This window comes from Phocoena phocoena, chromosome 13, assembly GCF_963924675.1.
Source record: "Phocoena phocoena chromosome 13, mPhoPho1.1, whole genome shotgun sequence".
NCBI classification, from domain to species: Eukaryota; Metazoa; Chordata; class Mammalia; order Artiodactyla; family Phocoenidae; genus Phocoena; species Phocoena phocoena.
The window spans coordinates 4,041,731-4,054,996 of NC_089231.1; the positions used below are offsets into that span (position 1 = coordinate 4,041,731).

At 54.1% G+C, this 13,266-nt stretch overlaps 1 protein-coding gene across 1 annotated transcript; it reads right to left on the reverse strand.

Annotated features, from left to right (window-relative positions):
* Positions 1 to 3,538: 3,538 nt before the first annotated feature.
* Positions 3,539 to 12,822, reverse strand: TSHZ1 (teashirt zinc finger homeobox 1). Its single transcript, XM_065890427.1, has 4 exons — positions 12,680 to 12,822; positions 9,480 to 9,902; positions 9,107 to 9,358; positions 3,539 to 7,273 (listed from the first exon to the last, which is right to left on the reverse strand). The coding sequence occupies exons 1-4, from the start codon at positions 12,820 to 12,822 to the stop codon at positions 3,994 to 3,996; spliced, it is 4,098 nt and encodes a 1,365-aa protein (XP_065746499.1). The 3' UTR covers positions 3,539 to 3,993.
* Positions 12,823 to 13,266: the final 444 nt, after the last annotated feature.

Consider the following 13,266-nt stretch of genomic DNA (forward strand, 5'->3'; position numbering starts at 1 on the left):
TATAAACGGTATGGGAAAATTACAAGTGCTCTCCAAATCTTACTCTTTGGTATCTTTTCAGTTTATAATTTGATAATTGGCTTTTAACTGTCTCCACCATCTTCAGAAAAACAATGAAGTAAGTAACAAGAAATTTTACCTTGGAAAAAAGCAGAAACCTTTATTTGTAGGTACAGGTTTCTGAAAATTCGGAAGCAGTTTAGACATGCTTTCAACTAATGTTTCAAAGCTTTTCAAAGATTATCAAATATAGAAATGTAGGAACATAAATCTGAAAAGGTTGTAATCTCTTCTTTTTGCATACAATGCCTCAGAGTTTGTTTCTCTTATATCAACTAGAGTCTATGATTATTTTATAGGCTTTATATCTTTTAAGCCTCAACTAAATAACAATGAACCTCCAAACCCAACCCACATTCAGAGGAATATCCCAAACCTTTTAAAAATCCACATTGAAAGGAAAAAATATTTAGTTATTAAACCCGATATTCAAGCAGCAAATACAAATGCAAAATAGGGTGATGTCTGCGTGTACACAAGGTTACCAGGATGCCTGCTCGCTAGGCCCTCCAGCCTCCTACCAGGTGCGGGTGCGGGGGGTGGGGGGGTGGCGGCAGACCCTCAGGACCATTTGCCCTCAGGCTCCAGAAGATGCAGCCTGTTCCCCTGGGGGAAGGGAGGGAGAGCACGCAATGCCACCTGTGGAGTCCACTGGGGGACACACAAGACCAGATAAAGGAGGGATGCGTTTCTTCAAATACTGATGAAGGAAGCAGAAACTTGTGTAAGTAAATCCTCAAATTAGAGGCAGCCAATTTGTCCCCTGGATGTTTCCATCTGTATTTATACAAACCGAGTTTCTGTATTACTAGGTAGACCTGTATTCAGTCGAGGATACTACAAACTCGTAACTAACATCATTTCAACTTATTGTTCAGATTGAAGAGGAGATAGAGCCGGCCTGTTCTGAGGCCGATGGGAGCCGCCGCGGGAGGTGATTGGAAGAATGCTTATCCGCTCGGGGGTGGCTGCGTAGAAACCACAGACCCTCCCCTGGGGCCGGTCACACCTGAGGGCAGATCACAGGGCACGCACCCCGGGGCAAAGCCTCGTGGGCTCAGGCCCAAGTTCTGTCAATCATGCCCCTTGTGAGCTTGGGCAAGCATCCACTGAGCCCAGCAGGGGCTCCCCACCTGCAGAGGAGGTGGAAGTAACAGACCCCCTGGGGCCCTGAGGGAGTTACTCCGTGTGAAACACTCAGAACAGTCCCTGGCGAGGAGGGAGGGCTCCACGCCAGGGACTTACTAGGATAACTAGGACCCTCGTCAGACAGTAACTTGGATCACCGTCTCATCGGTAGCAAGATGAGCAAGGCTTCTGGCCATCGGCTGGGGAACTCAGAAGGATGACAAGGTAACAAGGTGGCTGATGAATTAGAAAAAGGAAAAATGAAGGAAGGGACCCCCCCCCCCACCGCCGCCGCCCCGTCGAGTCCCATGTCCTCACCCCAGTGGTCAGCACTCAGCAGCAAGCTTTCAAACGGCCCAGCGGCTCCACGTGGGGACCGAACCCACCCCGTCCCGGCCTCTCACGCCGGTCACACCACCTTACCCGCTGCATCCGCTCAGAATCACGGAACACACGTCTGCAGGCCTGTGATAAAATCAACAGAACTTCGAAGGATCATCGCGCAAAGACCCCACTACTCTCCACCACAGGCCTGTCACTCCTCCCCGTCACCCCTTGAGCCCAAAGTACATAATCCCCCAGAAACTGAACCAAAGTGTCTAAATGGCTTTACCTCCTAAAGGACAGAGCTGTTTACCCATGAAGGTCAGGAGAAGGCAGCAAACCTCCCTGGCACTCTGCGGCCTCAGCACAGATGGTGCAGAGGTGGCCGCCCTGACTCTCCTCCCACAGGGGTCAAGGGCTTGGCATGGAGGGAAATCATGGAAACGGCACAGCTGAGCGCTCTAAGTTCTAAGCTTTCTCAGGATACAATTTTATGAAAACTTAAGCAAAAGGTGGAAAAAGAAATTGTCCTGCTCATGTCGTTATGTACTTCCGGGGCAAAGAGGCCAGACTCGGCAGGAAGACCCGGATTTCAGGGCCGGGGTCACAGCGCTTACAGGCCTGGAGTGCCGGTGGTCTTCCGCGCAGAGCAACACCCCTCCACCGTGCTCCAGGGCAGCTCATTTTATAAAAACTGTACATTTTTAAAAGTGCAGAGATCAGGCTTTCCTCTTTGGAGCAACACAGAACCAATTCCAAGCCCCCCAGGGTCTGCTGCTATAGAGCAAGACCTGCCCTTCGACCGCCCCCCACTGTTAAGGCCCCGGTTCACACAAAGGGTAACTGCAAACATTTACAAATAGTGCGGGAGCGTTCTCCGAAGGAAGCACCGCAGTCCCTCGACGTACAAGCCAGCCATCGCTCAGTGGCTATCCTCAGGAATCCGGTGGCACCCAGAGGAGTTAAACTTTTTAATTATCATTTTAAGAAATGCAATACTGATCACTTGAACGAAGCGTGTCAGCACACAAATCATGAAATGATGATTCCGACCAGGATTTCTGTTGGTTGATTGCATAAGCCATCCCTCTCGTTGCTGAAATAACATCTCAAAGGCAAGATAATGACGACATGACAATCTACGTAAATCAAGAACTGCATGTGGGTTTATTTTACATTTGAGAAAACAGTGGATTTAATTGTGTGAACCGAAATGGACTGTACAATATTAATGATAGAACATCAAAATGTATAATTAATAGTGCATCGCTCGCTTTGTTTTCATTTATTTATTTTTGTCTGATATACATGCATCTGGAAAGATGCAGGTTGCGGTAAAATTTCTCTATTTAAATCAAGCTGCAGGAACTAAATTTTATTCAAAAATTGTGGTTGTACATTATATACACAGAAATTTAATATAAAATGACAATATAAAAAGTTAAAAGAGAAAGCATACAGCCAGAAGGTACAAAGAAAGTTGAATAGATTAAAATGGGACGATATGTAACATACAGGAGTTTTTTAAGCTGATGCCGGCAATTTACAAGGAAAGGACTCCAACATTTGCCCCATTTTTTTTTCATTTACCAATGCAGCACGCTTATAGAAAGGTCAGCTTGTACCAAAGCTTACATCTGTAAATAACTATAAACTGCAGTATTTTACAGAAAAAAGAAATAGCATTTTTACACATTTTTAAATAATAGCTTGCATACTTTTTTTTTTTTTTTTTTTTTTTTTTTTTTTGCCAAAAGTGGCATTTTTTTCAGCATAGTGGCAACTGGGGTGTTTGTTGTCGCTGCTGTTAGTTTTTGTTTTGTTTTGTTTGTTTTAAACATGTGAAGTTGTGGCTTCCTAACCCCGAGTCCTAGACAACTTTCTATTTTCCAACAGCTGCATGCATGCTTCCTTCACAAACCAGTTCTGCATATAAAAGCTCGTTTTTTAATTATTAAATAAGTTTTGTGTCTGACACAGCTTTTGATCTGAATGAAATGCCTTTAAGCCTTTTTTTTCTTTTTTCTTTTTTTTTTTTTTTTTTTTTGAGTGAAAGGCACAGAAATGCGATTACAGTCCTCAAAGGGTTAAATTTGACACTAGGAGGTTCTATGACCTTTATCGTCATGGCAACTTTGTAATTTTAGGACGTCTTTTCTCACTGTTATTTGTGTCTTTCTTTCCTGCTAAGTAAACGTCTCTGAGTAGCGTGCCCCACTATTTCCTACAAAAGAGAGCTGAACATCGAGCACAGATGTTGAAAATAAAGGTCAGACTTTTGACTCACGGAAAAAGAAAAGGAACATGCACGATCGGACGAAGAGCATATAAATATAACTACAAAATATGTGTAAGAAAAACCAAGGTCCAGACAGGCAGTCAGCAACAAAGGGCAGGCTGATTTTGGAGGCTCAGGCCAGGCCTAGTGCAGAATGACGACATTTAGTGCAATGTGCCGCGGGCCCGCGCGCGGACCCAGGGCTACTGTTTCTCCAGCTCCGTCACGTAGATCAGGTGGTCCTCGGGGGACTTGCCGTGGGTCTTACTAAGGTGCAGTTTGACTGCGTGCTTGCTCGCGAAAGTCCGGTTGCAGAGCTTGCACTGGAATGTGGAGCCCAGATCGTCCTCGGCGGCTCCCACCGGGCCCAACGCTTTGTTCGCCAGGACTTTGGAAACATTCTGCTGTTCTTGAATCTGATTCAGCGGCAGCTTGGAGAGATCCTTCAAGCTGAAGCCTAAGTGTGTCTCTAGATGACTGATGTACGTGGAAGCAGTTCTGAACTGAGAGGCACAATCGTTGCAAAAGAAAACAGGATGCCCTGTGTCCAGGTTCTTCAGGAACTTGGTCCCCCCTGTCCTCCGCAACTGGTACTTGACGTTGGCCAGCCAGTGGCTGATGGTGGTCATGGAGAGCCCGGTGAACTTGGAGATGTGCACCCGCTCCTGAGGGCCCAGGTCCGACATGATGTACTTACCCTCCGGGGTCTCCCGCAGGCTCGAGGCGAACTGGGCCTGCAGGATGAGCAGGTGCTGTGGATTCCAGTTGGACTGCCGCCCCTTCCTCTTGTGCACGGGCGACAGCTCGTCCACTGCCTCCTCGAAGCTGCTGCCGTCGGCGTCCGACTTCTCTGACACGGTGGAAGGTGTGGAGGACTTGGGGGTCAGCCGGCCCGTGAGGTTCTTCACCATGTCCGAGATGTCCATGAGCGCGCTCTCCCGGAGCGGCGAGGACACACCATCGGCGGCGCCCGGGGCCAGGGCCTTGCTCTTGGACTTGGTCAGGTCGATGGGCTGGTCGCTGTTCTCGTAGTAGTAGCGGTCCAGGGTGCCGGGCGGCTTGGCGGGCGGGGCGGGGAAGGCCGGCTTGTCCAGCATGCTGGTGCTGATCTTGTAGAGCATGGCCAGCGGGTCCAGCGAGGGGCTCACGGGCCTGGACACTTTGCCCAGATGGGTGTTCATGATGGACTGCAGGGCGCTCAGTGGGTTGATGAAGGAGGGCTCGGGCGAGTGGTCCGTGATGATGCCCAGGTTGTTACAGCCGTTGGTGACTTTGGCCTTGAGGGGCTCCGTGCCGTTCGGGGTGTGGGCGTCCACCACACCTTCCTTCTTGGTCTTCCCCGCATCGGCTTCGGGGCCCTTCTTCTGCTGGGGCCTGCCGCCGCCACCGCCGCCGCCGCCGTCCAGGTCCTCAGCCCTGGGGAAGTCTTTATTCTCCTTGGCTGCGGGGGACGCGGCCTTGGCCGGTGAACCCTTCTCCTTCTCCGCCGGCCTCTCCTCCTTCTTCACACTGACCTTGCCCGTGACCTTCTCCACCAGCTCCTCCATGGCCGACACGTTGCTCTTGTGGGGCGGCGGCGTGAGGCTCCCCGGGGAGTGCAGGAGCGCGCCGTGCTCCGAGGACAGAGCCTTCACGCTGCTGGCGTAGGACGGCTGCATCTGCCCGCTCTGCACGGTCGGCAGCGGCTTCACGGCGCCCGGCAGCTGGTAGGCGGCGTGGATGCTGGGGTAGCCGCCCCACGAGGGCGCGCCGTTCTGGGCTTTGCTGATGGCCGTGGAGACCGTGTTCTCCAGGGACTTCAGGATGTCCACCCCGCCCCTGGGGCTGTCGTCCAGGTCCTCCTCGCGGAGGTACTGGTAGAGGGTGGTGGGCTCGAACTTGTCGGCGGCGTCCTCACCCTCCTCCTTGATCTGCTTGTCTGCGTCCCCGGCCACCGCCGGCAGCGCCTTCTCCTTCTCGGGCTCCTTCTTCTCCTCCGAGGTCGCGGACCCCGAGGGAGAGTCGGGCTGCTTTTTGACGTGGGCGGCGGGCAGCCGCGTGTGCGTGGTGGGGGGCAGGGGGATGGACTGGATCTTCTCCTCCACCATGGGGTCCAGCACCAGCTGCTTCCCCTTCTTGGAGGCAGAGGTGGTCACTTTCAGGAAGTGGCCGGTGACCATCATGTGGGCGGTGAGCTGCTGCAGGGTGTCGTGGGAGCTGCCGCATTCCATGCACTTGAGGATCTGGGCCTTGCGGGCCTCGAACTGCCAGGTGTAGCTGGCCCCGTTCTGGTAGCCGTAGCGGTTGTTGGGCGTCACGTACGGGTTGGCCGACTTCTGGTCCTTGGCCGACTCGCTCGGCGCCACTTCGGCCGTGACGCCCGCCGGTTCGGGGGAACAGGGGGCCGCCAGGTCCTGCAGCGCCCGCTTTTTGGTGGAAGGCACCAGCTTGGTGATGGCCGGCACCGGCTCCTTGAGAGGCACTTTCTGGTAATGCTTCGTCTTGATCATGTGCACGCTCAGGTCCTGCAGGGACTCAAAGGAGTGGCCGCAGTACATGCACTTGAGCACCTTCTGCGCGTCCTCCTTGCCCTCCATCTCCATCAGGGAGCGCTTCCTGGGCTTGGACCACCGCTTGGTCTTCTCGGAGTCCTTGTCCCTGTTGTTGTCGCGGTAGTGCCCCGTCTCGTTCATATGCACCGTCAGCTCCACCAGCGTGTCGTACGCGGCACTGCAGTCTTTGCAGCGGAACTTGCTGGCGCCCGTGAACACGGAGCCGTACAGCTTGTTGTTCTGCCGGTAGAGCTGCACGGTGCTGAAGAGGCTGGGCTCGGGCAGCAGCCCGTACGAGGACGTCTGCTGCAGCGTCTTGGCCAGGGCGGCCTGGTGCCAGTCGTACCCGGAGCCGCCGCTGGCGCCGGTGCCGGAGCCGGAGCCCGAGCTGGGGGTGCTCGCCGTGGTCCCGGTGGCCCCCGCGGTACTGGTGGGGGGCGTGGCGGCGGGGGTGGAGCCCTCCTTCTGGCCAGCATCGCTGTTGCCGGTGGTCGAGCCGGACTTCTTCAAATCCAGAGCCAAGCCAGACCAGCAGGACCCCGAGAACAGGTTTGCATACACGGCCTTGATCTGGGCCAAGCTGTCCTGGGGGTAGGAGACGCCCTCCCGGCCCTGGGCCTCCTCTTTCTCTTCCTTGCAGGAAGAGCTCTTGAAAGGGGCTGGCTGGTCGCTGCTTTCGCTGAACGGCGACCCGTAGCCGGCGTCCTGATTAGTCGCGGTGCTGATGGGGGAGTTCTGGTAGCTCGGGGCCTCCTTGAGCTCCGCCTCCTCATTGCACACGAAGTCGCTTTCCTGAACGTCCAAACGCAGCCCATCCTCCTCCACGTTTTCTTCATCTATTTCTGCTGCCTTCAGTTCTTCCTCAGGAACGTAAGCTAGGAGAGAAAAATGAAACACCGTGAGGAGACGTAAATCATCTCCAAGGACGCGGCCTCCCCAGCAGTTAGATGATCTTTAAAAAGATGCTTCTCAGCCGAGCTCCCAGGCTACAAGGCTACCTCCACTTTATATATCTACCCCTTCTGCAGCTCGACGGCAGGAAATGGGTTTCCACCAAGACAATCCCCCCTCCTAAGTGAATACATTTCCACGGAAGGGCGGCGTCTGTCCTCTTCTTAAAGATGTCAGTGTGGCCGTCACAGCTGGGTGGGAAGGGAAGGGACCCCTGCCCCTCCTCATGCAGGCTCCTCTTTTTGTAAGCAGCGGGGGTCCCTTGTGCCTCCCCGTGGCAGGGGGCAGGGGGACCTGGTTGTCAACTTCTAGGGCAAGATAATACACAGACAGTATTCTATGGCTTCCATAAATAAAAACGCTCCTCAATGGCAAGTGATAAAAATACTCTGGTCTCCGCCAAAAAGGAGAAAGCGACGTAGCCCCACCAGCGCCCCCCTGCCTGGATGGAGCAGAAGTCTCCCACAGGTGACACCCGACAGGGGTCAAAGAGCCACGTTTGTACAAAGCAGCATTATTCACAAGAGCCAGAAGGTGGAAACGACCTAAATGTCTGTTGACGGATGAGTGAGTGAACAAAATGTGGTTCATACAAACAATGGAATATTATTCAGCCTTTAAAAGGAAGGCAATTCGGACATATGCTATGGCATGGATGAACCCTGAGGACGCTGTGCTCAGTGAAATAAGCCAGACGTAAAAACACAAATACTGTAGGAGTCCCCTTATATGAGACACCTAGAGCAGTGAGGCTTACACAGACAGGAAGTGGAACAGTGGTTTCCAGGGCCTGGGGGAGAGGGAGGAATGGAAAGTTGGTGTTTAATGGCTTCAGAGTTTCAATTTGGGAAGACGAAAAGTTCTGGAGATGTATGGTGGGTATAACATAACATAACAGGGTGAATGTACTTAATACCACTGAACCGCGCTTAAAAATGATTAAAATGGTAAGTTTTGTGTTACGAATATTTTGGCACAATAAAACAAATTTTATTCTTAACAAGGCCTATAGTACACGCTACAGTGGCCTGCTACAGGCCACAGCTGCACAGAGGGTGACTTCTCAGGGTGAAGGCGGCATCTCCCAGAAAAACTCAGGATACGGACAGCTGTCCCAAGAATGGGAGGGATGGACGGCATATAAATCGCTAGATGGAATCTGACCTTTTACTGCAACACATTTTAGATCCTTTACTATGTGACAGATGTTGTCAATCCCCAAGGGGACATAATTGCCTACACCTCTTAACTGATTTGACCAAAGCATACTTTTACTTCTTTTTCCTTTTTTTTTGGAGGGAACGACTAGTGTTCCGTCAACTACCTACCTGGGAAATTTGGGGTTAAGATGTTTCCAGAAAGGCCCTATTAAAATGCACTGATATGACCTGAGAGGGTGTCTCATTAAGTAGAATCACTCATTATCACGTTATCAGCACCAGACCCCGAGGGAACGTGGCAGAGAGCACCGCGTTTTCAGGGACAGTGATGGAGAGACAGAGAAGGAGGTGGCTGCCCAGAGGGCGGACGCGGGCAGGAGGGAGACACACGGGAGGGTCTGCGCCCGCACGCCGAGAGCTCCAGGCACGATCGCTCGTGAGCACAAGTGAACATGTGGCGAGTGACAGCCGCTCCACGGGGCCCTTCAGCATCCCTGCCCACCCCCGCTTCCCCTCGCGGCCGTCCCCACGCCTGGGTGGTAGCATCGAGCGACCCAGGCACGCGTGTCCACGGTGTTTCCCAGCGGAAGGCAGAACTGCATGAGAGTCCACTAACGAGTCGGGGAATTACAGCCCGTGAGTCCCACGCCGTCGCGGGGGACTCGCTGCCATACCTCCGGGGTGTGTTTGTCACCCACCGGTCCTCACTCTGCGGGTGGCATCTCAGGGCCTGGAACCGCACGGACATGACTTGCTTGGCATCTGCCCACCTGCATGTCCATGTCCCAGCAGAGTGGAACGTCATCAGGCCCTGCAGCATCCCGGGCCCGCCCTCCTCCCGACAGAGCAGCCTGCACCTGGGGGCCCCCAGGCTGAGCTCAAACGCCTCCTGTAGGCCACGCCCAGCCCCAGGGCGACAGTTACTCCTGGAACCACACAGAGCAAACCCCAGCCTCCTAAGGGTCACTGGTTTCTGCCTTGGTTTCCTCCCTCCCTTGGACACCCGTCCCCCGTTATCCAGGAGGTGGAGGGGGACCCCTAACGTGCCTGCCTTCCTGGAGCTCGTCTCCCAGCGGAGACACGAAGCTGGGTGAGCAGGCAGCCAGGGGAGCCCCAGGGCAGGCCCGGGGGCATCCTGGGACCCGCCAGCATCCCCTGCCCCGGGCCGAGCATCCCCGCGGGGACGCGACCCCCAGCCCCCCTGCCCAGAGCACTCCGGGTGTGACACCGTGCTCTCCGGGGCCAGGGCGCCGCCGGCTTCCTCCACCCGCCCTGCCTGTCACTCTTGGCCGGTCCCTCCGCAGCCTCTTTCCAGCCAACCTTGACTTCTTCCGTGACTCCTCCGGGGCACGCCCGCGAGCACTGGACCCACGTCCACCTGCGAGGTCACTGGGTGCAGGCCCTCGGCTCTCCCGCCCCGTCGGGGGAAGCTGGCCTTTGAGATGCCTGTAGTCTGAGTCCGCCTCGCGGCTGGCACACAGAAGGGGCCCCAGCTGCTGTGACCGGAGTCCGTCGCAACGTGGGCGTCCCACAGGCACCCCCAGTCAACTTCGTGCAGACACACGACTGCCCCTGCCCCCTCCAGCCCCCGCCCCAGTGACAGCACACTTCCTCCTCCTGAGCTGGGAGTCTCCTGACTCAGCTGTACTGAATCACCCCGAACAAGTGTCCACGCCAGAAGAGCGACGGCTGTCCTCAGTGCCTCCCATGGTCCAGCTCCATAGCCAGCAGGGCCCCTGCCTTAATTCGGACCCTCCAGCCTCTCATCAGATGTGCAACAGCCGCCCAGCTGGGCCTCTTGCCCTCCTGTCCTGCCACGCTCTTTCTTCCTCCACAACCCCTGAGCTAAAATCGCTGTTAGAGTCCACAAGCTGCACAAGGGGCGCAAATCCCCACGTGCACCCCTCCCTCCGCCACATGTCCAGTCCCCGCGCATCCTGGTCCCAGGGGGCACCCCACCCACATCTCCACCTGGTGACGATGCTCGTCCTCAAGGGGAGGCTCAGATATCATCTCCTTCGTGATGCCTTTTAATCCCCTCCCAGAAGCATTAAGAGATATCTACCTGTCTGTCCTCATAAGCAAACCGTGAACTCGCTCATTCAACTAAAATTGCTGAGTGCCACCCCTGCCTACCTCCCCCAGCTGGGCATTTCCTTGCTTCACCCTATTTTAACCCTCACAACCCTTCAAGTTAGCATCCCTGAAAATGCCCATTTTGAAGATGAGAAAACTGGTCTTGGAGAAGTTGACCGACTTCCCCAAGGTCCCAGAGGAGACAAACAAGGATTCAAAGGCGGGTCACCTGACTCCCAGCCGGAGGTCCAGCCACTCTGCCACCATCAGGACCGGGTTACTTTCCTTTGTCTCATTAGCACGTCAATGCCAACAAACACTTGGAGTAAATGCTTGTGAATGAATTAATGACCCCAAGGTGGTAGTTGTTTTTTTTTTTTTTTTTTTTGGCCGCGCGGGATCTTAGTTCCCGGACCAGGGATTGAACCCACACCCCCTGCAGTGGAAGTGCAGAGTCTTAACCACTGGACCACCAGGGAAGTCCCCGGCCCAAAGTAATTCTGTATCAGTGGTTAGGACACCTCTTATGTGCCCATCATACTGTTACAATTGAGAGAATCTCCATGAAAAAAGAGTAAAAGGAGAGAAATTTTTTGACACCCTTTGGCCCAATAATTTTACTTTTGGAAGGATAGCCTCAGAAGGTGACCTAAAATACAGAATAAGCTTCATGCACAAAGATGTCCTTTATGGTATTATTCCATATAAAATTCGCCACTACCCGAATCTTCCATAATAGCTGGTAGTTAGGTGACTTTGCGTTTATTCCTAAGACGCAATATCAAACGTTTAAAAAACTACGTTTTAATGACAAGGGGAGAGGCGTTCAATGGAAAAAGCAGAAGACAAACCTATTCACAGTACAACGGAAAAATCCCTTTAGAAAATGTTAATAGTGGTTTTTTTCCTAGATAATGAATATCTGGCTTTGTTGACTGAAGTGGCTCTTGATAAATATCTCTGTTTTCAAAATCTTCTTCAGTGTTTTCAATTCAACAAGCACGGATTAGCCATTTCACACCATTTCTGGAATGAAATAGCTGGAAACAGCCACTAGCCCGACGCTGGGAATTAAGGAGCCTGGAAGGGCAGGGCCCAGCCTGGGGGAGGGAACGTGGGAAGGGCTTTGTTCGTTGTTACTTTTATATTTTTGAATGTTAAAAAGTAAGAGGTGGGAAGAACAATGAAGGGGTGCAGATGGCATTAGGGTTCCTGTAGCAGAATTTCGGGGGCGCCGAGTCTGCCCGCACAAAGGCCGCCTCCGTCTTCCTCCCGGCCCTGCTCCTGCATCCTCACCTCCTTCAGCCTTCCCTAGGGAGGGGGCTGCCAGGTCCCACGGACAGGGGGGCAGGAGGCGAGGCCTCTCCTGAGACCCACAATCCACCAGCTCAGTGGTCACTGTGCTGCATCCCTTTAGCCTTCCACCAACACGGTCGCTGTCCGTTTCTAGACTCCCAGCATTTCTGCTTTTACCACACACTCCTCCACTTTATTCATCCTACCGTGTACTTTTAGCTCAGTGTGTCTATTTTTTTAATGAGTGAACTTTTCAATTCTAATTTACAAGGGGCACGAGGAAACACAGACCTAGGGGGCAGCTGGGGGCCATCTGTCTTGTGTCCCCACCACTGGACGCCCATCTGACCCCGGAGTAGCTTTTCTGCCCCTCCTCGGGGGCACCGGGCCTGGTAGAATCAGCGCTGGAAGGAAGTGCACCCGCCTCCCCAGGCAGCCCGCCCACGAGCACTCCCCTCCCGCTTCTCACGCCACCCTTCCCAGCGCTGGTCCATATATCACCCTGCTCGGCAGCGTGTGTGGCCACGTGAGGACGCAGAGGATGAGCCACAGATGCTAACAGGTACGAGGGATTCCTTTACAGCCGTGCCTGAGGCCCCTCTCCCTACCCCCTAACCTCTCCCACCTTCCAAAACTGGCTCACATCCTGGAACCAGAGCCCTCAGAAGGATCCAGAATCTACTGGGTCTCACTTTAAGAGTCTGGGCCTGGGGCAGGCGGACAAGGGCTGTGCAGGTGGAAATTCGCAGACCGGACCCCACGGTGCCTGGAAACAAGACCACTGGACTCCTGGCTTCAGTACCAGGCGGAGATGAAGTCATTTGCTTTTGCCACTTCAGTATCAGGAAGGGGACACACCCGAGACACGTCCCCACCTCAGCCACATCTGTCCCACACAGCGAGTGCAGGAGCGACCCCGGGTGCGCAGGGGGTAGGGATGGCGTTCACCTGCTCGTCCCCGTTGGGTCCACGCTATGGGGCCACTGCCGTGGCTCCCTGTTGAAGGACAGACCCCCATCGTTAGCGGGACCTGAGGTCAGACTTACAGAAGGGACAGACCGATGAAGACACGGTGGCCCCCATACACTCACTCACCCCATCCTCCGGGCCTCAGTTTCCCCAACAGTGGGGCTATAGGAAGTATTCATGAAAATGGCAGACCACCATCCTCATCACCAAGCCCCCCTCTGTGCTTGCTGGCCCCTCCTTCCCATCTCGCCCTGCAGACAGACCGTCAAGAGGAACTCGGAAATGCCCACGATGGGCAGTCCTCCCACGGCTGTCAGCGGGCGCCCCGCACAGCCTCAGGCCTCACAAACTGTTGCTCACATCGCATAAATGGGGACAAGAGGAACAAAACAATGAGCTCTCCTCCCAGGGAAAGTGGTCCCCTCACTGGCCCTTGCCACTGTGTAGCAACCAGACGTGAGATTTGGCCCGATGGATTATTCGGGATGTTAGC

What these genes read in the sequence shown, in the direction of transcription:
- TSHZ1 (XM_065890427.1), bottom strand. Translation starts at nt 12,822, where the DNA reads ATGGGGGTCTGTCCTTCAACAGGGAGCCACGGCAGTGGCCCCATAGCG. An exon ending in GACGAGCTCCAGGAAGGCAG is followed by an intron (nt 9,359 to 9,479) that starts GCACGTTAGGGG and finishes GTGTGGTTCCAG; the next exon opens with GAGTAACTGTCGCCCTGGGG. An exon ending in GTGACAAACACACCCCGGAG is followed by an intron (nt 7,274 to 9,106) that starts GTATGGCAGCGA and finishes ATCTTTTTAAAG; the next exon opens with ATCATCTAACTGCTGGGGAG.